This window comes from Rhinoderma darwinii, chromosome 1, assembly GCF_050947455.1.
Source record: "Rhinoderma darwinii isolate aRhiDar2 chromosome 1, aRhiDar2.hap1, whole genome shotgun sequence".
NCBI lineage: Eukaryota > Metazoa > Chordata > Amphibia > Anura > Rhinodermatidae > Rhinoderma > Rhinoderma darwinii.
This window is the reverse complement of record NC_134687.1, coordinates 202,365,759-202,391,824: the sequence shown is the minus strand read 5'-3', so window position 1 is coordinate 202,391,824 and position 26,066 is coordinate 202,365,759. Positions and strand designations below refer to the sequence as shown.

The window sequence follows — 26,066 nt, the reverse complement described above, 5'->3', positions numbered from 1 at the left end:
GACTGTACGCCCTTGTGAAGGATGATTTATTTGCTTATATTCTCTGTATGAAATTACATTGTGAATTATCAAGCAGGATGCCGAATTACTAAGATATGTATTATGTGAAAGTGATGATAATGTTTAAATGATTTCGTTTCGTGCAGCAGCCATCTTGTCTGGAGTTCCCATCTTGGTTCTTTTGTAGTGAATAGAAAAGTCATTGTTCCTTTAATACAAGTAATGTTGATTTCGTATGTTTTATCTTTGACCTTGGTTCCCATGCGAAGTTGGAGATGGGAGGGAGATGGGAGGGTGGCAAGTATGCGTGAAGAAAGGTCTCCCCCATCTCCACGAGGACATTCTGTCCAAAAGAGACATAAGACACTTGTAAACCTAATGTGTGAACAATTATAATGATGTATCTGGGATGTATTTTATTGTATGCTTTTTACTGAACAACAAATATTGTTACATTGTCTCTGATTGGTTAACCTCAAGCCTACACCCCTTCTGAATTTCAGTTTAACAGTTTGAGTCTGGTAATAAATCCTTCAGAGGAGTATTTTTGAACATTTCAGCGTGTCTGTGTGTTTTCTTCTCCTCTCTCGATATATATCGGTGAAATATCCTAATTAGGATACTGACTAATGGAGTCTGGCCTTGAGAGTCTGTTGGGACTCGTATAAATTTCAGTCTAATATTTTGAGCCATGGATTTCCACGACACACTTGTGCGGGAATGCACTGTAAATCAGGACGTACAGTCACGCCCAAATGCGGGAAGGTGTTAAGGACACTACTTTATAAAAAAAAAAACACACGTTGGGAGTGACATCCTCTTGTAGGGAGGGGCTCTAGTTAATTAGTGTTTAATGTGATTCAATTAAAAATGATATCTGTCCTACTAGTACACAGGGGCAGAAATACCCCATTATTGCGCTGCTGTTAGGACTAAGGGAAAACAGATTAACATTAGAAATTTACACTTCCCCATGTGGTGGCGCTGCAGGGAAATGGAACACTGTCAGGTTTCCTCACAGATCACAATTGATTGCTGGGGATCCGAGTTGTGAAGAAACCCTTCTAACAAGTAGGGATTGTCCAAAACCGACAACTCCTTTAAGAAACAATGTCAGGATCTGAGTATGTAATTACGTGCGCCAGGGTAATTGAGTAAGTGCCTGATTGTGCACATGAGTGAGTGAGCCGATGCCTGAATATATGACTGAGTGAGCCGATGCCTGAATATATGACTGAGTGAGGCGATGCCTGAATATATGATTGAGTGAGCCGAGGCCTGAATATATGACTGAGTGAGCCGATGCCTGAATATATGAGTGAGTGAGCCGATGCCTGAATATATGACTGAGTGAGCCGATGCCTGAATATATGACTGAGTGAGCCGATGCCTGAATATATGACTGAGTGAGCCGATGCCTGAATATATGAGTGAGTGAGCCGATGCCTGAATATATGACTGAGTGAGCCGATGCCTGAATATATGACTGAGTGAGCCGATGCCTGAATATATGACTGAGTGAGCCGATGCCTGAATATATGAGTGAGTGAGCCGATGCCTGAATATATGACTGAGTGAGCCGATGCCTGAATATATGACTGAGTGAGCCGATGCCTGAATATATGAGTGAGTGAGCCGATGCCTGAATATATGAGTGAGTGAGCCGATGCCTGAATATATGACTGAGTGAGCCGATGCCTGAATATATGACTGAGTGAGCCGATGCCTGAATATATGACTGAGTGAGCCGATGCCTGAATATATGAGTGAGTGAGCCGATGCCTGAATATATGAGTGAGTGAGCCGATGCCTGAATATATGACTGAGTGAGCCGATGCCTGGATATATGACTGAGTGAGCCGATGCCTGAATATATGACTGAGTGAGCCGATGCCTGAATATATGACTGAGTGAGCCGATGCCTGAATATATGACTGAGTGAGCCGATGCCTGAATATATGACTGAGTGAGCCGATGCCTGAATATATGAGTGAGTGAGCCGATGCCTGAATATATGAGTGAGTGAGCCGATGCCTGAATATATGACTGAGTGAGCCGATGCCTGGATATATGACTGAGTGAGCCGATGCCTGAATATATGACTGAGTGAGCCGATGCCTGAATATATGACTGAGTGAGCCGATGCCTGAATATATGACTGAGTGAGCCGATGCCTGAATATATGACTGAGTGAGCCGATGCCTGAATATATGAGTGAGTGAGCCGATGCCTGAATATATGAGTGAGTGAGCCGATGCCTGAATATATGACTGAGTGAGCCGATGCCTGGATATATGACTGAGTGAGCCGATGCCTGAATATATGACTGAGTGAGCCGATGCCTGAATATATGACTGAGTGAGCCGATGCCTGAATATATGACTGAGTGAGCCGATGCATGAATATATGAGTGAGTGAGCCGATGCCTGAATATATGAGTGAGTCAGTATGGCGGTATTATTTGGTAGCTTTATGGCAGTATTACGTGGCAGCTGAATCGCAGATGTACCAGTGACACCAGCACACAATTCTCAAGGCGTATGAGGGAACCACTAATCTTATTAATTAAACTGGGCATAGACACACTTTTTATTTTTTTATGATTTCAATGAGATCTGTCAACAATATTATGTAAGAGACAAACATTTCACATTGCGTAATACAAAGTTGGATTTTTACCACTACTTATTTTCCTGTGAGATAAGCGTCATTGACTGTAAACGCTTATCTTTTTCCATAGAAATATCTAAAAATAGGTGAATCTGAGCAAGCAGAGGGAACATGACCAAGGACTTCTGTGAGGTTCACATATCCTCATTGGCATATACAGGGAATCTATTCTAATCTCTCTATACCAGGACATTAATAAGAAAAAAATACAGAGCTCAGATGACAGATGCTCCTTTTGATATAGTCTGACAATATACTTTTATTAGAACACACAACGAATTTTTCCGAGTTCAAATTGATCTATATTGGCATCTCGGGTCTCCAGACCCCACAGCACAATGTGAGTATCTGATATACAAGGTCTATGGCGTTCTAATAAAGAGCAGATGACGTCTGACACCAGTGTGAGATTACAAACTACACATCCCAGCATGCTACAATGAAGATCGTGACGTCATCATCATGAGACCGGTGTCGTTCCGCCCCTCTCTTGTCAGTCTGCCCGACACATGTCGTTTCAGAATCGCTTATGCTATACAGCCCGGGCGTTTAACGCTTTCCTCTATGGTGTGTGTTAGACCGGAGACGCGCTGCTGTGAGTTTCCACTGTCCCGGTTATACAGTGCTTGACGTGGTGAACTACAAGTCCCAGCATGCCTTGCAGTTCATGTCGGTTCTTGTAGTGTGATAAGGGCAGCAGAGCTGTCACAGACGTGTGCGTCTACAACACGGCTCCTGTCACATGTCATATTATAACCCATGTTCTGACAGCTCTGCTCATTTCTATTCAAAATCATCTGTAAATAGGAAACTTATTTATATGTAGTGAAATAATTTAGGGCACTAACCAGTGGCTTTCATTTTTTTAACCCTTCGCTGCATTCTAAGGCTGGTTTCAGACAGGTGTAATATGGCCGCATTTTTAGGTGTTTATTGGGCCTCATTCGTGGAGCCTGTATGAAGGAACACTCTACAGCCCCGTACTACAGACCAATAGGCACTCCATGTGCCAGCCTATGGTCCTCCATGCGTCGCAATATTATGAAGATATTCTCCCCTAAAGTCAATGATTCTGGGGGAGAATACCTCTGTAATATGGCATTCAGTGAAACATTGAAATCTGACAGAAAAAAAACTCGCTATGAAACTGGGAGCATATAGTGGTACAGCAGGGTCCCATAGATTATGTGGGTGCCATATTACAGCGGGTTCTATGGTGATCTAGGTTCGGTTCGGTTGGACCGCTTGTGGCAATAATATGGACGTTAAAGTTTGGCTATATTGAGGTCACACGAAACTGACCTGCCCAAAGATATTTTTTTTTTACGCAAAGGATGCAGTAGAAGCATCATGTACCTCTAAGGCAGGCTCACACATATTTATTATTCATTACTGAGCAGTGCATCTATTATTTATTTGTGTATTTTATTTTCATTATTTATTGTTGTCATCGTTGGTGTTTGGGGTAGCAACATGATGTGTTTGTTCTCAGTATGTTCCTGTATACAGATCACTGCGATATAATAATAACTGTCCATTCGATTACTTTTACTAATGGTCTTCATAGAGGATAATGCAGAGAAGACACCGATCATTTATTTTCAGCATGCTCTTCGCCCCTTCGCACCAGGGAATCTGGTGAATGCAACCATCCAAATGTGGAAGCAAAGATTTTGCCATCGTTTATCCCCCGTACTGGACCAACATCTATCAGTCTGGAGCGAATCCAAAGAGACAGCCCATTGATTCAATGAGAAATGAGTAAGGCCCCATGCACACAAACGTGTTTTTCCGGCTGCAATTCACCTCCAAATCTGCGGGTGAATTGCGGTCCAATTCATTTCTATGGGCCCATGCACACGACTGTGGTTTCCACGGTCTGTGCATTGCCCGGGAGCCTGGACCGCAAAAAGATAGGACATGTCTTATTACAGTCGTATTTTGCTGTCCAGTCTCATAGAAATTAATGCGCGCTGCCATGTGCGCGTCCCGCGATTTGCGGGCAGCCCGCAGGTGACTCTCGGCGGCCGTCTGAGCCGCAAATCACGGCCGTGCACACCACTACTGTCGTGTGCCTGAGGCCTAATTTTTCAAAATCCCTGGCGTTGCAGGAGAATTGAACACTTGGTTCCCCTACTGATTACAACTGATCATTTGGGGACTCTTCTAACAAAAAAGGATTGTCCAAAGCGGAGAACACTTTTTACAATCTAATCTGCCGACTATTATTAATTCATATTGTTCCATCCATTTCTGTATCTCTTTACATAGCCTAATAATGGGGTTACACATTGTAACAATTACAAAAGACAATAAGGGGGATGTATCACGACGGGTGCAAAAAAAAAGTGGAGTAGTTACCCATGACAACCATATTGTCGGAGGCCCTATGGAAAATACAGCGCCCTGATTGGTTGCCATGGGCAACTACTACACCTTTCTTTTACACCAAGAGCTCTTCATGCCAGGTTATATACTTGTCAGAAGAGGTAAGAGGCACTTGATGGTTTGTAGGGTTGAAGAGGGAGTTTCAGAAGAGAACGGAGGCCCCCAAGAAGTCTGCGAGAGGGTTTTTTTGAGGTTGTGTGTGGCGTGGTATTTGTGAAGTTTAATTACATTAGTTGTTTGGTTTTTTGACATGTTTCATAGGCACAAAAATAGCAATCATTTTAGTGCATGGATTTGGAATAAAGAGGAACATAGTACTAATCTTTTCCTTTCAATTCATAGAATAAACTGATGGCCTTGACGATCAAGATGATCCGAACATGTACGCCCTTCAACAGAGTTATGTATAGCGCACGCACCCGTAATATGTCTAGATCTATGGCCTGTTGCTTCTATAAAAAAGACTACAATGAGAAGACATTACTGAGCTCCAAATGGTGCTGCACTAACAATACATCCAACATTTTTCCAAAACGTTCATGTCCCATCATGTGTCAGAGCGCCCATCTGAGAACCTCACCTAATATTTGGACAAAGCCTAGATTTTCTCCAGCTAGAGCGGTTGAAGCCATGCCAAAGAATGTCCAGCCTTATCTACGACTCATGAGGCTGGATAAACCTATAGGTAAGAAGAACTATTTAAAAATCCATACCACACATTTCATAAGTGTATAGTTTTTTGGTGGCACAGTTCCTAATGTTTTTTTGTCTATACTGCCAAAAGTGCTAGTACCATCAGTACCCCTTACAACATGATTTAATTTTTACTATGTTTTGGGTGCTTTTTAGGAACATGGTTGTTATATCTGCCATGCACTTGGAGTATTGCCCTTGCAGCACAGCCAGGATGCCTTCCAGACTTTTATATGCTTGCCCTTTTTGGCACTGGGGCAGTACTAATGCGTGGAGCTGGATGTACTATCAATGATATGTGGGATAAAGACTTTGATAAAAAGGTAGGATATAAAACATGTACAAAATGCACTCCACTTACTACTATAATATAGTGTGTTTTCCTTTTAATTCCATAAAACCTCAATGAGCAGCAACGTTCTGGTGTATTTACAATTGAGGAATAAATGTTAACCCTAAACTGTTGCCTAAGGTTAGACCTATATTAGCAGACTTTAAGGGTATGTTCACACGCAGTGACCAAAAACGTCTGAAAATAAACAGTAAATTGTATGTCCGTTGTTGTCTTCCCTTTCGGAGTTCCTTATGATCTCTGAACTACCACAATCTTTCCTTCGAAGGTGGCAAGAACAGCAAGTCGCCCAATAGCTGCAGGAGACATCACCCAATTTCAGTCTTTGGTTTTCCTGGGAGGACAGCTTAGTTTGGCGTTGGGTGTACTACTATGTCTAAATAATTATAGGTGAGCTTTTTATTTATCTCTAAAATGTCAAATTGTATTTTTAAATGTATGATTTTGTCCAGGATTTATGTCTATTTTGGCGAGAAATGTGCAATTTGTATAAATTCCCGACACTTACCAAGTAGCCTGCTGATACCATCCTGAATCCCGTGGCTACTTGTAAACTTTGCAGCCATTGGTGAGGTTAGAGACTTCCTGCCCTTATTCATTGGTGGGGATTCTGAAGGGATTGCTAGACTCATAGCTGTTAATAACATAAATTTCCTTTGATTAAATCCTAGAAAATACATTTGAAATTCCCTAAAGTTGGTAAGGACACATATAATATGCATGAATATCCACATAATATGCATTGAGGTTGCTACTTGCAGTACGCATTTCTGTGTAGAATACTAATTCATTGTAATAGAATGGATTTATTCCAGGGTTTGTAAGAGATTAGAGAGAAAAAAAAAGGTTTTGTTTTTTTTTTTACTCAAGAAATAGCGCCACTTTTGTCCATGGGCTGTGTCTGGTATTGCAGCCAGTCCCCATTAAAGTGAATGCAATATCAGGCACAACCCATGAGCAAGTGCTGTTACTGGGGGAAAATAGCAGACCCTTCATATGTAATCTCTTTTTTACTGAAACAATAAGCAGTTTCACACACTAATGAATCGTGTTATTTTCAGTACATAACCATGTAAAGTAGAGGCGAGCACCACTAGGTGTGCAATTAATTGTGTTTACTTTGTAACATTTTCTTTAGTATTGCTTTAGGGGCTGCTTCTTTATTGCTGGTACTCACCTATCCGTTAATGAAGAGGATTACTTACTGGCCACAGCTCGTATTAGGTAATGATACTAATGTGTATGTCTGCAATACCAGACACAGCCCATAGACAAAAGAGGCGCTGTCTCTGGTACAATATCTGTCCTAGCTTTTTTTGTTCACATTATAGAGGGTTCTTTTTATGAACAGGCATGTATTCAAAATCTATTAATATCTACATGCATAGTGAAAATCATATCGCCATATTAAATGTATTTATCTTTATATACAATGTTTGCTACACAGGATTGACATTTAACTGGGGAGCCCTATTAGGCTGGTCTGCTATGAAAGGATCCTGTGATTGGTCAGTTTGCCTCCCGTTGTATGCCTCTGGAGTCATGTGGACGCTCGTATATGATACCATCTATGCTCATCAGGTAATCCCGTAGTGATCTCTGATATAACAGTCCTCTAATGTTTTATTTCTAGTGAATTGTCTTACACCATGAGGGCTCATTTAGACGAACGTGTATCACATCCGTGTGAAGGCCGTTAAAACAACGGCCATCACACAGACTCCTGTATTTCAATGGGGCCGTTCACACGACCGTTTCAACGGAGCGTGTGAAGGGTTCATGAAAAATAGGACATGTCCTATTTTACTGCGTGTCACACATCCCTTCATAGACTCTAGTTTATGGGGGATCCGTGACAATGCATCTCGCACGGGTGCAACTCGGACATTACAAACGTCCGTTTTTCACGTCCAAGGTTGATGACGCACATCTGAATGTAGCCTGAGTCTAGTGACTGCTCACTTAGAAAGTTGTAATATACACCGTGTTCCAAATTATTATGCACATTGGATTTAAGTGTCATAAACATTTAATTATTAGTTTTTCAATGAAACTCATGGATGGTATTGTGTCTTAGGGCTCTTTGGATCATTGTAATCAATCTCAGACACCTGTGATAATTAGTTTGCCAGGTGTGTCCAATCAAAGCAAAACGACTGAAGGACATTCCACATTATTAAGCAGGCCACAGGTTTCAAGCAATATGGGAAAGAAAAAGGATCTCTCTGCTGCCGAAAAGCGTGAAATAGTGCAATACCTTGGACAAGGTATGAAAACATTGGATATTTCAAGAAAACTTAAGCGTGATCATCGTACTGTGAAAAGATTTGTGGCTGATTCAGAGCACAGACGGGTTCATTCAGATAAAGGCATAATGAGGAAGGTTTCTGCCAGACAAATTAATAGGATTAGGAGAGCAGCTGCTAAAATGCCATTGCAAAGCAGCAAACAGGTATTTGAAGCCGCTGGTGCCTCTTGAGTCCCGCGAACCTCAAGGTGTAGGATCCTCCAGAGGTTTGCAAGTGTGCATAAAGCTATTATTCGGCCACCCCTAAACAATGCTCACAAGCAGAAACGGTTGCAGTGGGCTCAGAAATACATGAAGACTAATTTTCAAACCGTGTTGTTTACAGATGAGTGCCATGCAACCCTGGATGGTCCAGATGGATGGAGTAGTGGATGGTTGGTGAATGGCCACCATGTCCCAACAAGGCTGCGATGTCAGCAAGGAGGTGGCGGAGTCATGTTATGGGCTGGAATCATGGGGAGAGAGTTGGTAGGCCCCTTTAGGGTCCCTGACGGTGTGAAAATGACCTCTGCAAAGTACGTAGAGTTTATGACTGACCACTTTCTTCCGTGGTACAAAAAGAAGAACCGTGCCTTCCGTAGCTAAATTATCTTCATGCATGACAATGCAACATCTCATGCAGTGGGAGGCAGTTCACATCGAAACAGAAGCTCTGGGAGGCTATTCTGACATCCTGCAAAGATATTCAAGCAGAAACTGTCCAAATACTCACAAATTCAATGGATGCAAGAATTGTGAAGGTTATATCAAAGAAGGGGTCCTATGTTAACGTGTAACTTGGCCTGTTAAGTTTTTTTTTAATGAAAGAGCTTTTGATTTCTGTAAACATGACCTCCTGATGCTGCAAATTCAACAAATTACCATTTTAGTTCTCTTTACAACCTTTAAAATGTTTTGATCTCTGTTGTGCATAATAATGTGAAACAGTGCATTTTGAGTTTTTTACTTCTAAAAAAAAATCTGTTATCATTAGGAAATTTGTTCAATAAAATGTGCATTATACTCCAACGGCTGGTGGCTTGAAGATTATACTGACTGTCATTTGCATCGACTATTTAGGAAAATCAGCGAAAAATATCATTTGCATAATAATTTGGAATGCGGTGTAAACTACCGGAAGCCAAGTGTCTTTCTTACCTTTTTATATTCAACCACAAATTCTATTTTCTGTATATTTAGGACAAAGCAGATGATATGTTGGTTGGGGTGAAGTCAACAGCACTACGCTTTAAAGAGCAGACAAAGTCTTGGCTGAGTGGCTTCAGTGTAGTCATGCTTACAGGACTGACACTGACAGGACTAAGCTGCGACCAGACTATGCCCTATTATGCTGCTGTTGGACTTATCGGCGGGCACCTCATTCACCAGGTATCTATTTTCAGTGTAAAACGTTTTACTTGGCTATTTCCGTCATTCCCATAGACTTTGAATGGATAGGTGATAAATGTCCATTATGGGTATACCTCTTTAACTAGCGAATTCCATGTTCCCTATGCCAGAAGCACGTTCATTTACATGCTGTCTTTGATGGCACACAGACAGCACAATCCTGTACTGATAGGGATAAAATAATTAGTTCCCTGTCACAAACAACCCTGAATACAGCGCTCATATTGAACTCTGTGTTCCCAAATGCAGAATCGCTGCTTGTGCATTCGGGTGATTGCTAGGTACCCCTGTGATCAGGGGCGTAACTAGGAAAGACTGGGCCCCATAGCAAACTTTTGACTGGGCCCCCCCCCCTTGTAGATAGTGCCTTTTTTACAGCCCCCCCCTGTAGTTAACGCCATACATCCCCCCCCTGTAGATAACGCCATACAGACCCCCTGTAGATAACGCCATACAGACCCCCCTGTAGATAACGCCATACAGCCCCCTTTGTAGATATCTACAGGGGGGCTGTATGGCGCTATCTACAGGGGGGGCTGTATGGCGCTATCTCCAGGGGGGCTATATGGCGTTATCTCCAGGGGGGCTGTATGGCGTTATCTCCAGGGGGGCTGTATGGCGTTATCTCCAGGGGGGCTGTATGGCGTTATCTACAGGGGGGCTGTATGGCGTTATCTACAGGGGGACTCTGTATGGCGTACTCTACAGTGGGGGCTGTATGGCGTACTCTACAGTGGGGGCTGTATGGCGTACTCTACAGTGGGGGCTGTATGGCATTCTCTACAGTGGGGGCTGTATGGCGTTCTCTACAGAGGGGGCTGTATGGCGTACTCTACAGTGGGGGCTGTATGGCGTACTCTACAGTGGGGGCTGTATGGCGTACTCTACAGTGGGGGCTGTATGGCATTCTCTACAGTGGGGGCTGTATGGCGTTCTCTACAGAGGGGGCTGTATGGCGTTCTCTACAGAGGGGCTGTATGGCGTTCTCTACAGAGGGGGCTGTATGGCGCTATCTACAGAGGGGGCTGTATGGTGCTATCTACAGAGGGGGCTGTATGGCGCTATCTACAGAGGGGGCTGTATGGCGCTATCTACAGAGGGGGCTGTATGGCGCTATCTACAGAGGGGGCTGTATGGCGCTATCTACAGAGGGGGCTGTATGGCTCTATCTACAGAGGGGGCTGTATGGTGCTCTCTACAGGGGGGCTGTATAGCGTTCTCTAAAGTGGGGGCTGTATGGCGCTCTCTACAGTGGGGGCTGTATGGCGCTCTCTACAGTGGGGGCTGTATGGCGCTAACGCCATACAGCCCCCACTGTAGAGAACGCCATACAGCCCCCCCCCCTGTAAGTAACGCTATACAGCCCCCCCCTGTAGGTAACGCTATACAGCCCCCCCCTGTAGGTAACGCTATACAGCCCCCCCCTGTAGGTAACGCTATACAGCCCCCCCTGTAGGTAACGCTATACAGCCCCCCCTGTAGGTAACCCCCTGTAAAAGCCGACCTATAGTTTGTCCTACAAAAGACATGTATCCCCTATCCACAGGACAGGGGATACATGTGTGATCGCTGGCAGCGATAGGGAGAACGGGGGACCGGAAGTTCTCCATGACTAACCTCTGATTTCCGGCGTCTGCGCAGCTCAATAAAAATGAAAGGAGCGCTGGTCACGCATGCGCACAAGCGCGACCGGCGCTCCATTCATTTCTACGGAGCTGCCGACACAGACCCCGGAAGTCCGAGGTTTGTGATGGAGAACTTCAGGGGACTTTCAGTCCCCCGTTCTCCCTATCAATGCCAGCGATCACACATGTATCCCCTATCCTGTGGATAGGGGATACATGTCTTTTGTTTAATGGCAGAGCGGGGAGATACCTCCCTGCTCTGCCGTAGTGTTCAGTGGCGTCGCGCTGTAGTAGCCATAGCGGCTGCTAGCGGAGCCTCCGGCCATGGTGGGGGCTCGTGCCAGCGGACGACACGGGCCCCCTCATGCCGTGGGCCCCAGTGGCTGCTACGGCGGTAGTTACGCCACTGCCTGTGATGTCACAGGGATTCCCGGTGCAGAGGGGGCTTTGAGGCATGCAGAAAAGCCTCGATCTTCGTCTTCTCTTCATTTCTCTGCATACAGATTACTAGTAAGGATATGTTCACACGCTTAACAAAAAACGTCTGAAAATACGGAGCTGTTTTCAGAGAAAACGGCCTCTGACTTTCAGGCATTTTTGAAACTGAAAATGAAGCTTCTTTTAGGCTGGGTTCACACTGAGTTTTTTGCAGGGAGAAAACCTGCCTCAAAATTGCGTTTGGAGTGAGGCAGATTTTCCTCTGCCTGCACGCCGATTTTCGCCCGCGGCCATTGAGCGGGCATAAAACGCAGCGAAATACGCTTTCTCTGCCTCCCATTGATGTCAATGGGAGGTCAGAGGCGAAACCGCTCGAAGAGAAAATCGCCTCCGCCTCCCATTGAAATCAATGGGAAGCATTTTCGGCCGGTTTTTGGCGAATTTTGCGGCGCGGTTTCCATGTCAGAAAAACTCTGTGTGAACATACCCTTAATTTGGAGCTTCTTTTGAGGTGTTTTTCATAGCGTGCAATGGAAAATCAGCTAAAAAAAAACGCCTCAAGAAGTGACATGCACTTCTTTTTACGGAGCGTCTTTTTACGACCCGTTTTTTAAAACAGTGGCGTAAAAAGACGCCCCATATGAACTAAATGCTGTTTCCCCATTGATTTCAATGGCCAGATGTTTGTAGGCGTTCAGCTTCCGTTTTTCGAGGCGTAAACGCCCCCCGAAATACGCTTGAAAACACTGTGTGTGAACATACCCTAACCGTGATGTAATAGGCTGTTACCTATAGATCACTGTAGATCACGGTTACCATTAGATCTCTATATGGGGACAGCAGGGAACACATAGATAATGTGTTGCCTGCTAACCTGTAACCCCAAATTAAAAAAAAATTATAAATACATAAAATTGTCAAAAAATAAAATTAGAAAAAAGCCTCCCCCCGCCCAAAAAAAAATTGCACATCTCTTTGAACTCACACGCACCAATTTTACTCAATGCATGAGACCAATTAGTTTTGCATGGGCGCCAGGTGCTCCGGCATTAATACAATCCTCTCACACATTATGTACGATATCACAAACATAGAATAATTACCCCTGTCCACCAATTTTAGTCTGTTCTACCCCAGCACTATCTACCTTTGCACCTTTACTAAAAAAAAATTGTATTTGTATGATGATTATCCATGTACAGATGCTGTGTCCAAAGCTAAGGGAGGGAGATACATTTACAGCTAAAATAGGGTTTTTGTCCTCGGCACTATAGCGACGTCATTTATTATACAATCTACACATATTTGACATCGCTATGTGTGGGAGAATTAGAGGATTTATTATTGTACAAAAATATTATTCATTGAACAAAGTAGCTTAAAGCAGAACATGGAAAAATTAGGAATTTCTGTATTTTTTCCTGTTTCCGACCATTTTCCCCTAAATAATAACTTAATGTATTATTATCCGCTCCAATTTTAAATAAAAAGAAAGCCTTATTTGGTCATAAAAAGCGTTAAATAGAACAGGGGAAAAAAGCAGCTACCAGACAACTCTGGCGCTGCTGATCTCAAACAAAAGTATCCTATGAGAAAATGTATTCTGTTATTCCTTTGTTTCCCTCATTGGCAGCGCTCGAGTGAAGATTTGACAGGTCGTGTATATATAACATTTTTGGTAGACCCTCTTGAAACAAAGCCAAAATCTAATGTCCAGGACCAACTGTAGTATCTATATTATTAAATCTATTCCATGAGAAGTAATATTGTCCTGTCTGCTTTTGTTTAGATTTACACCTTGGATATAAACAGTTCGGATGATTGCTGGAAGAAGTTTACATCAAATCGCACAGTGGGGTTTTTACTTTTCCTAGGCATTGTTCTGGGCAATCTGTGGAAATCACAAGAATCAAATAAAATCAAGGATTTGTCGTGCCACAGCTCATAATCAAAATGTCAATCGGTTTAGTGAAACTCCATAGGGCTTTAGCCTGTCCATCAAGTTGTGCACATCATCAATGATGCACAGCCTATTATAGTACTAGGTGTGTTAAAGGCCATGTAAAACTTTTGTGAGGAAGTATCCAATCTGAACTTGTTGTAAGAAAAAAAAAACCTTTAATATACATGCAGCTTTAAAATCCAATTGGTCATCCCATTAGGATTTATGGTTTGAATGTCCACCTTTTATCATGTTGTTTTTACGTCCAAAATTCTGTTCTGGTAAATTTCTAATATGTCTTTTTGTTGGGTGGAGCTGCTTTTCTGATACAAAGCTCCAAATCCCAGCATAGACATAGATTTAAAAGATAATATTGTGGCTTCCTGCAGCTACCACTAGAGGGAGCTTAGGAGCTCTGTTATTATTGAGTTAAACGCTATGTACACTTTTGCACTGATTTTTTTATTTAAATAAAACAATGTATTATGTGATTTTAAACAACTTTTAAATTGTTTTTTTTATATATAAAAAAAAAAGTGTTTTTTGAGATACACCTTCTATGTATCCTGTGTACATGAAAGCTGTATCTTGCCATCTAAGCCGATTACGTCAGGACAGTTTGACTAACAGCTCAGCTGAAAACGGGAAATTAGATGTGATTGTTTTTAGTTGTAACCGGCGACCAGCTTTCATGAAGCAATCATTGCTACTGTATGTGACGAACAATCGTTAGTGCCTAGTTCAATTACGGTCTCCATATCCCTGTTTACATGGGGAGATGTGCTGCCGACAACCAATGATTTTCACCGGTATTTACATGTGTCCTGATCCTGAATGTAGCCATGGCAACCACTCACTGTTTTATAACTTATTTTTCACATTACTGGATGCACTCAGAGAATTTAAAGGGGTTCTCCACTTTAGACAATATCTACTTGTTAGAAAGGTTTCTTGATAATAAGCTGATCACAAAGTAACCTCCTGCTGTTCAGCTGTTTTCTGTGGGAAACCTGGCAGTAAGGCTGGGTTCACACGACCTATTTTCAGGCGTAAACTAGGCGTTTTACGCCTTGAATTACGCCTGAAAACACAGCTCAAATACGTCGGCAAACATCTGCCTATTCATTTCAATGGGTTTGCCGGCGACCTGTAATTTAACGCGTCGATGTCAAAAGACAGCGCGTAAAATAACAGCGTCGTCAAAGAAGTGCAGGACACTTCTTGGGACGTAATTTGAGCCTTATTTCATTGATTTCAATGAAGAACAGCTCCAAATTACGGCCGTAATTGACGCCTTGCAAAACGCAAGTACGAGCAATTATGTCTAAAATGCAGGAGCTGTTTTCTCCTGAAAACAGCTCCGTAATTTCAGCCGTAATTGACGCTCGTGTGCACATACCCTAAGTGTTCAATTTCCCTGCAACGCTACCACAGGGCAAATTAAGTATTACACAGTACCCTTTAAAATCATTCAAGAGGACAGGATCTCCAGAGCGGGAGACACTCTTTGTAACCACTCTGGGCAAGAGATGAGGATCCTGGACAGAGGACTAAACAGCTTAATTTGTAAAGAGGTTTGGAACTCGCCTCCTGAGGAGAGGCAATCCATTTTATTTCCCCACTATCTAGCCAAAAGTATGTGGAAACCTGACCATGACACCTATATGAGCTTGTTGGATCCCGTTCCCAAACCACAGCTGTTAACATGAAGTTGGAGCCCTTTTGTGAATATAACAGCTTCCGGGAAGGCTTTCCATAAGATTTTGGAGTGTGTCTGCGGGAATTTGCCTATTCAGCCAAAAGAGCAATTTTGAGATCAGACACTGATGTTGGATAAGAAGGTCTGGCTCGCAGTCAGCATACCAGTTCATCCTAACGGTGTTCGATAGGATTGAAGTCAGGGCTTTGTGCAGGCAACTTGAATTCCTCCACACCAAACCATGTTGTAATGGACCTGGGCTTGCTGGAGCAGGAAAGGACCTTCCCCAAACTGTTCCCACATAGTTGGAAACATATAGTTGTCTAAAATGTATTTTATATTCATTACCATTAGTGTTCGCTTCAAATAAGGGCCCTATCCCAAATCCAGAAAAACAGCCCCAGAGCATTATCCCTCCTATGCATTTAGGTAGGTAGCGTTCTCTCGGAATCCACCAAACCCAGATATGTCAGATAGTAAAACATTATTCATCGCTCCAGAGAACACGTTTCCACTGCCCCAGTGTCGGCGAGCTGTACACCACCCCAGCCGATCCTTTGGATTGTGCAAGGTGATCGGTGGCTTCATGCACACGGCCAAAGGGACGCTGTAGCGAGTGATATAACAGAGGATAGGGGATTTTAATGTGCCATGCCCTTGCACTCGGCAGCCTGTGTGAGCTTGTGTCATCTACTGCTCTGTGCCTAAACGGTTACTCCTAGACGCTTCCACTTAACAATAATAGCACTTACAATGGAGCAGGGCAGGTTTAGCAGATCAGAAGCTTCACAGATCAACTTGTCAAAGGTGGCCTTCCATGACAGTGCCATGTTCAAAGCCACTGTACGAGTCATATGTGTGCTTGATTTTATGTACTTAATTTACAATCGGTGTGGGTGAAAGAAACTCAATAATTAGGAATGGTGTCCACATATGATTGTTTTTTGACATCTGGTGCATGCCACTTGGTAGACACAGCTGAATATATATGCGGCGACTTCTGCAATACCAAAACACGTGTGCGTTTTTTTTACACGCTAGGCACAAGGTGGAGCTTACAATGAATGGTACGCAAACTGGCTTTTGGAGAGCAAATTTTCTAAAGCTGGATTGCTGACACCATACAACCATCGCAGATGTTGTGAAGAGCCAAAACACTGTGAAAGGGGTTGTCCAGTCCCAAAAAATTGATGGCCTATCCTCAGGATAGGCCATCAATTTCAGTCGGGGTCTGTCTCCCAGTACCCCCACCAATCAGTTGTTTTGAAGGGGACGAGCTCCGCTTCCCCTTCATTTCCTTTACTGCTCACACTGTAAATCACCGACAGAGGTTCATAGTATTACTGCCTTCTCCCATTGAAGTGAAGACTGTAATACGGTGTACCACCACTACAAATGTGTTTCCAATTCAGTGTGAGCAGTAAAGGAAATGAAGGGGATGCAGCGCTTCAAAACAGCTGATCAGCAGGGGTGCCGGGAGTCGGACACAAGCATTGGGGTTCCGTTAATGGATTCCGCTAGACCTTTCCGTTGGAGAAACCCATTAACAGAAAGGCAAACGGAAACCATAGCTTCTGTTTGCATTACCACTGATTTCCATGGTAATGCTTCCGATGCAAATGCTTTCCGTTTGCTTTAATTCCATAAGGCTTCAGTTTTTTGGGCGGAAACAATAGCGCAGTCGACCACTCTATTGTTTCCATAAAAAAAAGAAAACAGAAACCATTTGCAAAGGAAGCATTACCACGGAAATCAGTGGTAATGCAAACAGAAGCTATGGTTTGCCTTTCCGTTAATGGCTTTCTAAGACGGAAAGGTCTAGCGGAACCCATCAACTAAACCCGAACGCCGTTGTGAACACACCCATAATACATTATTCTCCCTCTCTGGCAGCCTGCCAGAGAAGATAGTAACAAACTTCTCCCATTCGTTGTAACAAACTTTTCTGCGATCGCTGTGACCGGCTCCCACAGCAATCACATGACCGGAGACCACACTGCTTTGCCTTCAGGTAAAAGCTCAGTAATACAGGTGTATCAGAGCTAAATGCCGCCGGGGAGTGGCAAACAAGCGATCTCTGCAGGACGTTCTAGAATGTCACTGCAGAGTTAAGTGCGGACTGCCCAGACGATTATAGTCTATTGGTGAACAGCAACTGGTTAAAAATATCCTATTGTTGCGTTTATAGCGCCTATGCAGACCTGTGTGTCACCAAGGTTATGGACTACAAACAAACACTGTGGTCTGATGATGCTCCCTACCCTCTTTCCCTTACTTCTCAGATACAAACATTTGGTATGTTAGTAAGAAGTAGGGGACAGATTAAAGGAAGTAGGACTGCGGTATCTGTCTACACAGCGCTTGTTTGTAGTCTGTTACCATGGAAACAGAGTAAAGACCAAATTGTTTTTAATCAAGATCATTTGCAAAGTTGCTCCAATTTTCAACAGTTTCCTGTTCCATTACAATACATAGGACCATAAGCTATTACGGAAATTTGCTCCATCTCCATAAAGATAGGTCGTATGCTAAAAAATTTTAGGTCATCGCTGATTAAATGTCTTATTGTTACTGTACATCCTGGCCATGTCCTGTAGTATATTTAATGATTCCCCCAAAAAACATCAGAATGCCATTTTTATTAGGAGCAAAAAATTTTCACAAAAACAGTCAGCCCTAAGTGACCAGATAGTTCTGAGCTCCATTGCAGCAGTGAAGATGAACACCGGCCCAACACAAATGATTCAACTTCTAACCACATTTTCTAGTACGTCCAATGATGATTAATTTTAGAGGGTTATAATGAGGCACGGCACGTATTAATTGTGATTATTATAAGTCACAGATATAAGAGCTAACAGTATGGAATCCACACTAAAATATTGACTCTTGAATACCAAAAAAAAGTTGATCTCAGATTGCCAGTGCCTCAAAGATTTTTTTTTTCTTCTAGTTCCCACCGTTCCTGAGATATGGATGTCATTCATTTTGGTGCCCAATATGCAGATGAGGCAATTGACTGTCAAGTGGGTGGTTACGCCTTGGCAAGTGAGCAGTGTTAGCCACCCACTTGACAGTTAAAGGCCTCATTTGCATATTGGGCACCAAAACCAATTTCACGGATACCTCAGGTGAGAGCTAGGGAAAAACAAAAAAGCCAGAGTTTGTCAGGGGCCAAAAAAAAAAAAAAAATCGAACAGATATTAGATGCAGTTTTTTGGTCAGATGATAGGTCCTTTTTAAAAGGGCTGTTCAGTGTCTACCCTCCCAAAAGATTATATGATCCTGAGGCTTGGAACAGCTTCTAGGCATCACAGGTACATTATGGCACCCATGCTGAATTACAGAATGATGCTGAAACGAGATTTAAAAAAAACAAAAAACACAGCATTGGAGAACACTGAGTTCTACGGCAAGCTTTGTTTCTTACAAATAAAAAAAAATATGCCATGTCGGATAGGTCTCCTTGACCTCAGTACTGCAAGTCAAGGTTGCCAATTTCAAACAAAGACCCGGTGGCCATGGTCTCTCGATTGAAGCCTATAAGAGTGAAGGAAACAGCCAAGGATGCACGGCCACCATGAGGTGTTACCTGAGCTCCTCCTCGATGTATGCATTGGCTTGCAGAATGTGGGTCAAGGGAACCACGCTTATCAGAAATTTATGGCATACCCTGTGGTTCAGGAGCAGAATAAAATTTTTACAAAAATTTTTAAAGAAAGAAATAAAAGATGAAGGCAGGCTGGACAAAGAAATGACCTTTATTTCAGGTGTATGCTACATAAACACCGCTGCATTGTCTTACACATACATTCCCTGACTTATTGCGGTCGAAACTTCCATGACATCCAATAGTTGTTGAAGGAAAAACAAAATGTTTACAAAAGTCCACAAAGTGCATTGTTATCACACAGTTTGACAAGGGATCCTTTATATTTCTAAAGCAGAAAAAAAAAAACATGGGTCTAGTCTTCACTGGGCCATCTGAGCCTCCATGGCCTGTGCCGTCCACTCTGGCACTGTCTGGCTGATCTTTTCTAGAAGGTTATTGACTTGGAAACATAAAGACTGGATCTGTTTGTCCCATGTAGGTAAAGCTTCACGAGCTGAGGATGCAAACCCAAAAAAGGTCAAATTAGCTTCACATTCGATGAAGATTTTTATATATTTTTTTTTACCGGTTGAACAAATTTTACCACACGATCTTGAAACAATACATTGTATAACAAAAATACACAAACAACTGCTATAAGTAGGTCATAGCTGGACAAAGCCAGTCATCACGGTGGAAAAAAAATAATCCCTGGTGACAGTTTTTCTCCCTTCGCTTCACGCATATAGCAAGTGGGCACTTATAATAGCGCTATGTGCTCCGCCTGTTAGCAGTGACCAATGCAGGAACTAGAAAAAGGTTGAGAAGTATAGACCTATAAATGACCCCCCAACATGGCAATCGAGTCAGGAGACTTAAGCTGGAAATCTAGCATTTGGGAACATGCACGAATTAGTGAAGCTTTAAAAAGTTAATCCAGACATTACTAGACGATTTTGTAATATTTTATTTGAACTTATTGACTCTACGCTGTGTTGCTCAATGATCCAACTGACTTACTTTCAAAGTGAACAATGCCATCAATCTGATCAATAAATCCGTTCATTCGACCCTCTGTAATCATTTGAGACGCGATCTTCTCTGCCTGTAGAACGGAAAATATTGCATGACACGCGTTTCATGACTTTTACAACTATTATTGCTGTTCTGGCATCTTGTAACTCACATACATGGCAACTTACCTTGGCAGCAGGAATTTCTAGTAATGCTCCAAGCTCCTCAAATGTGATATTGTTGTACAGTTTGCTTGCGGACAGTAAATTATGCTCTATAACCGCTCTATCCAAGATACTTGATCCTTAAGTTAGAAAGAGAAGGAAATATTCCATAACTGCATCACATGAGCAGAATTTACCATTCATGAGCCCCAATTTCATTCATCCTCAGACAAGAATACAAGACAAGTAGTCAATGGTATGAAGAGTGAAGAATAAACCATTTCCAAGTGGCTATTAATGCGCTTCATGTTTTTTTTCCTTCTATATGATGAGGACTTCTATTATCTAACCTCAATCTGTTGCTCCATTCTACCCCATCCCTGCTGGAATACAACCATAAGTGCCGACAGGTCAATTAGGATCAGCACAATATTATTCTTAAAATATGCTCATACCGATCCTTGCTATAGAATGGTTATCTTACCATCACCAGTAGTTGCTTTCTGATGCGGCATGAGCATAGCAGCAAACTCTTGCAGTTGGTTTCCTCGGATGATTCGGTCAAGGTACATTTTCTCCAGAATTCCATAGGCAGAAAGCTGTTGGCAACGCTCGTCTTTAAACAGTGTCGCCAACATTCGGGAACGTTGCTGTCCTATGAACAAAATGACATAAGCTTCTGTACAAAACTAGCTGAGCGGTCGCAGTTTTCATGGTGATCACAATGTAAATACATCAAACCATTGCTCAAATAAATACTTCAAGAATTAAATGGGTCGGTACAGGGATTGAACCCCCCCCCCCCCCTTTACAATAAACTATTGTCAGCAGGAGGGGCATCTGGCAAATCCACAGCATCACTTAAAGGGATTGGACAGGATTAGAAAAACATGGCTGCCTTCATTCAAAAAAAACAGTGCCACACCTGTCCATGGGTTGTGTCTTTTATTGCAGCTCAGCTCCATTGAAATAAATAGGGATAAGCTGCAATACCGTACACAAACGGTGGGCAGGTGTGGCACGGTTTCTGGAAGAAACCAGACATATTTTTCTAACTCCTGGACAATCCCTTTAAGCACTGCACCATGTCCATTCATATGTATAGTCAACTGTGTAACTGAAGCTTAGAGTTTTAATATCCCTCTTTACGATTTCATATAGCTTACCTGCAGAAGCGAGGATAGTACAGTGCAGCGCATGCTTAAGCGCTTCCATCCGTTCTGTTTCATGCACTATGGTTTTGTACGACAGTTCGTTGTACCTTTGTGCAGCTTCTATGAACTTCCTTCTGTAGTCTAAAACCCGGGCATAACAAACCTAGACAGAATAAATGCATTGAGTGCACATTTCTGTGCCAGAAATAAAACGATCATATCCATCTACAAATTAGCTAGGCTGGGTTCACACATCGCGGATTTGTGGCGGAATTTAAGTTGTCGAGTTTGCTCTGAAATTCTGCATCAAATTACCGTACAATGGAAGTGAAAGGGATTTTAAGAAAGCCATTTACAAACAGTGTAAAAACTCTGCAGAAAAATCTAAAGCTTGCCTAGAATTTCGCCCATGTTCCCACTGCAAAATTCTGCAACAAGGTACTGTACAACGCAAGAAGAAAAAAATTGGGATTTTAATACGATTTTCAATGATCACATTTAAAGCGCTGAACCATGGCGGGAACACAAATAGTGCAGATAAGGCTCTTTTCAAATCTGGGTCAGAGGCTTATTTCAAAACAACAGACCCCAATGTAAGTCAGTGTGATCGGTCAGGCGCTGATCGTAAAATGGATGCGGCAGAGCGTTGTGGCTTTCGTAACAGAAGCCACAATGAACTGTCAAATGCAAAATCCCAGGATCACCTACACATGGCTGCAGCATATAGGGAAATTGTGCCCAGGAGTGCAGGAGGTACATCTAAGGAATTGGTCTCTCCTAGGCTCCGGATGTTTCTGGGACTGCTCCAGTACCTTATAGTGGATTTGAAGCTGCTCATTAGTCGACTCATTCTGTAGTAAGGAGGCCCGGTTTATGTATGCTTCAGCTTGTACCGGATCATCGTCCTCCAAGTATAGCCGAGCAATCTTCAGGTAGGTTTCCAGTTTATAGTCAACATTGTACTGTCTTCAGGAAAAAACAATATATTCAGTCAACAACGTAAGTTATAATTTGTCATTAAAAAAAAAAACACAACTGATCATATTCTCACTTCTGTCCCGTTTCCAATGGTATCCCGACTAATACTTGTGCCGCGTTCCTCCAGTCTTCCTCCTTCTCATAAATCGTCGCCAAGTGCTGCCTAATTGATGCGACCTATAGATAAATATTGCCATCAAATAGCCGCACAATGACTGAGTAATAATACAAGACAGTACGCGTGCGGCGCGCGCGCGCTCACCTGCTCTTCAAAAGAAATGACTCGTGGCTGGATCTTTTCTAAGGTGAAATGGTAAATCTCTTTGGCAATACCATCAGGCAGACTTGGAAGGTGCGTGCAAAAGTCTGTGAGCAACTGGCGGGAAATCACTAGACTGACGTTCTCATTCACCACTGGAAACAGGAGAAGAGCTCAATAAACAAATATTCAGAGTACAAATACTTACGGAATAAAAGGTCTCATAAAATCACAGTACTATAAACTCGAGTGGAAAAATAATGCAATCCATTATATATTTACTTTTCACTGAATTGCATTTTAGGAACACAATCACTAGGCTTTGTTACACCATAAATCTTACTTGCTTCTACAAAGGCTTTGAGAGCTTCGAGCTGCTCTGCCCCAACAAGCTGAAGGGCTTTCTCCAAAATCTGACGGTATCTAGAAAAAAAAAAATGAATAACCGTAAATATTCACACATGTATAGAAAAGATGCTGAGGCATATATTGTGTATGGGGGGGGGGGGGGGCGGCGAATAAAATAAAGTTGACCATGCCAATAGTTTGGAGGATAGCACGTCCTATTTTTGGGCACATTAGCGTGAGAATATTTAGATTTGGGGAATTCGCCAACGGATAATCTCACATTAGATACACTCCTGAAAACATGGAAACAATGTGACCTGACAATCTTTTGGTCTCCTTTCACACTACTGTAATTATATCCATTGCAGCAAAGTACGTCTACACATGATTCCTCTAAATACAATTGTGTTTGCCTGTAATATCCACTTCTATGCTATGTTTATAATGTGATATGTTTACGGTGTTCCCGTCCGTCCGTCCCCCCCCCCCGACTGAAAACAGACCCAAGCTACTAAATAGCCTTTCTTAAAGGGGAATTCCAGTTTTGCTTATATAAAATTATTCTTTGTTAGAAAGTTGCAATACTTTTCATTGTACAATGTCTGTTCCATGGCCGTCAGCCCCGTACTCCCCGCATTTCCTATGCAGCAAACTTTGATCAAAATAAAACCCTATGGTGATCTAAGTTTGGTTTATTTTAAAACCAGCAATACGTGGCGTTTCAATGACTCCGGTTTCAAGATGTCTGCTTGCTGTCAGAGTGGAAACATTCTGGTTCACATTCCCTGGGTATTTACCTAACGTTAATGACCACCAATACGCCTTTTTACAGCACTTTCATGAGCTCGGCACAGGTGTCCCGTGCGGACTACAGCGGGTGCCAGGCTATCTACAAACAGCTGGGCTCCTGCTCTAATGACCGGGATAGGAGTTACATCTGATCCCAGACGATTGACACCTTAGATGTCAAAAAGCGACCACGGCATCTAAGTGGTTTCAGAGGGAAGAGGGTCACAGGGTGCTGATGGTTTCCAAGGCAGCCGGGGGCCAATAAAAGGCCCCCAGGTCTGCCGACAGTGTATGCTTAATACGCCCTGCTAGAATGAGTTTTCCGTTCAATCTGCCTTCCAAAATACAGAATAAAAAAAAAGTCATATGTACCCCAAATTGGTACAAATAAAAACTACAAATTGTCCCGCAAAAAAATAAGCTGGCAGAATGTCAGAAAAAAAAAAAAATAAATGTACTAAAAAATAAAAAAGTATTGCACAAAAGCAGTAAAACCCAATATACATATATATTTTATTATTTGGTATCGCCATTATCATAACGACCCGCAGAATATCGTTATGTTATTTTTACCATACGGTAGACTGTCAATTTAGAATGCAAAAAGCATGGCGCAAAAACTTATCGTTTAAGAAACGCGATGCTAGCAAAACTGAAAAAATAGCTTGGTCATTAAGACCCAAAATAGGCTGGTCACTAAAGGGTTAAAAATGTGCCACTGACACAGATCGCTTCGATACACTCAGGACACGGTTTCACCCCCTGGAGTGTAAAAGAATGTTCCCATGCACTGACAGCAAGCAAAGCTCTTGAAATAAAAGTGGTGACTAATTGAAACAAGAAAGTTGCATAACTTTCCATTGCACAATGAATACGCTTTATTTACATTACGCCAGAGAACCTTTATAACCAATCATTTTAAAAGCGGTTCTCAAGGAATGTTACACATGTATTCCCACTTTCTAATAGTGATCCCTCAATACCGATCTGAGACGACGCAGAAAGGGACATCGGACGAGTGAAGGCGCAGGACCAGCTCCCTTGTGTTATACCCGGTATGATCTACAGCACGGCCACTATACTGCTCTACTGACGCAGCTGTAATCGCACTGTACACAGAAGAACGGACGAGCCCAGCGACGCCTCATCCTCCTCCCTGCACACGATCTCCACTCACTTTCCAGCCAGGTCCTTGTGAGAACCACTCGAGCTCATAAGATGGGTGAGATCTTGTCTCACAGACGCTGCCATCTTGATGCTTCTTAGCCGCCTGACATACGCATGACGTCAGAAGATGGCGACACACCACCCTCTGCTTACAGGACGCTCTAAGATGCTGTCAGTCACATCTACGGATGCCTTGCAGTTCAATTTGAAATATTAGTGGGATGGTTTCCCCTGCTGGACGTGTATAGAATAGCACATAAGGAAGTCCTCATTAGGGATAAAAGTCGACCGGGTAGATAAAACGTATTGCTGTGCAAAATAATAGAATTAGATTGGGGAGACCCTTTTAAGTGTTGAACAGAACAGGTCCTTTAAATTTAAAGGGGTTCCTGACATAGACAACAGCTTCCCAATTAACTTTAGGATACATTGACACGATTGTGACAGATTTACGTGCGTAAATCTGTCCGTGTGCGTTTTGTATCAGTGTGTTTTGTGTGTGGCATTCACGCACTCGCAAGCACTTTTTTTTTCAATGTAATTGATGCGTAAAACAAGGATGTGCATTCGTTTGCTGTCCGTGGTTTTCACGTACCCATTGACTTCAATGGGCGGCTAGGTGCGTGTAAACGCACCAATATAGGACATGCAGTGAGTTTCACGCAACGGACACTCGCTGTGTAAAAACTCCTGCATGTGTGAATAGCCCCATTGAAATCAATAGGGCCGTGGGCTGTGCGTTATTTCAACGCATAGCACACGAACGAGATTCACGTTCGTCTGAATGAGCCCTAAAGGACATGCTGGACTACTAGAGGTCCATCTAGTGGTTCTGTGTCCCCATAACTAGCTATACCCAAGCTGTTGGCCCTGGGGAGCACAGGTACCCATTGAAATCAATAGGCGCCCATTAATCAAGGCACGTAACTATAGGTGGTACAGAGATAGCTGTTGCACCCGTGCCCTGCTGCTTGGTGGGGGGGTTCAAAGAAGACGCCAGTTTTATCAGGACGCAGATACAGTTGAAGACAATGTTGGAGCAGGGAGCCGTCAGCTCCCTGCTCCACCAATCACTATGTAATGCCAGTCGTGGGAGG

The 26,066-nt window shown here is 42.8% G+C and overlaps 2 protein-coding genes across 4 annotated transcripts; one reads left to right on the top strand and one right to left on the bottom strand.

Annotated features, from left to right (window-relative positions):
* The first annotated feature begins 3,126 nt into the window (after window positions 1-3,126).
* On the top strand, window positions 3,127-14,276 carry COQ2 (coenzyme Q2, polyprenyltransferase). 3 transcript variants are annotated; one of them, XM_075860739.1, is made up of 8 exons: window positions 3,127-3,237; window positions 5,401-5,743; window positions 5,908-6,074; window positions 6,372-6,493; window positions 7,242-7,327; window positions 7,551-7,684; window positions 9,591-9,779; window positions 13,653-14,276. In XM_075860739.1, exons 1-8 carry the CDS (start codon window positions 3,133-3,135, stop codon window positions 13,809-13,811), a joined length of 1,305 nt encoding a protein of 434 aa, XP_075716854.1. In that variant the 5' UTR covers window positions 3,127-3,132; the 3' UTR covers window positions 13,812-14,276. The 3 variants fall into 3 exon arrangements, with proteins under 3 accessions (XP_075716854.1, XP_075716855.1, XP_075716856.1); XM_075860740.1 differs by having other exon boundaries at window positions 3,151-3,265; XM_075860741.1 differs by lacking the exon at window positions 3,127-3,237 and adding an exon at window positions 4,113-4,431.
* Window positions 14,277-19,247: 4,971 nt separating this feature from the next.
* Window positions 19,248-25,127, bottom strand: COPS4 (COP9 signalosome subunit 4). The gene is made up of 10 exons (XM_075860742.1): window positions 24,980-25,127; window positions 23,009-23,088; window positions 22,669-22,820; window positions 22,480-22,583; window positions 22,241-22,394; window positions 21,441-21,591; window positions 20,759-20,929; window positions 20,299-20,414; window positions 20,117-20,201; window positions 19,248-19,610 (listed from the first exon to the last, which is right to left on the bottom strand). Exons 1-10 carry the CDS (start codon window positions 25,051-25,053, stop codon window positions 19,477-19,479), a joined length of 1,221 nt encoding a protein of 406 aa, XP_075716857.1. The 5' UTR covers window positions 25,054-25,127; the 3' UTR covers window positions 19,248-19,476.
* Between the last annotated feature and the right edge of the window lie 939 nt (window positions 25,128-26,066).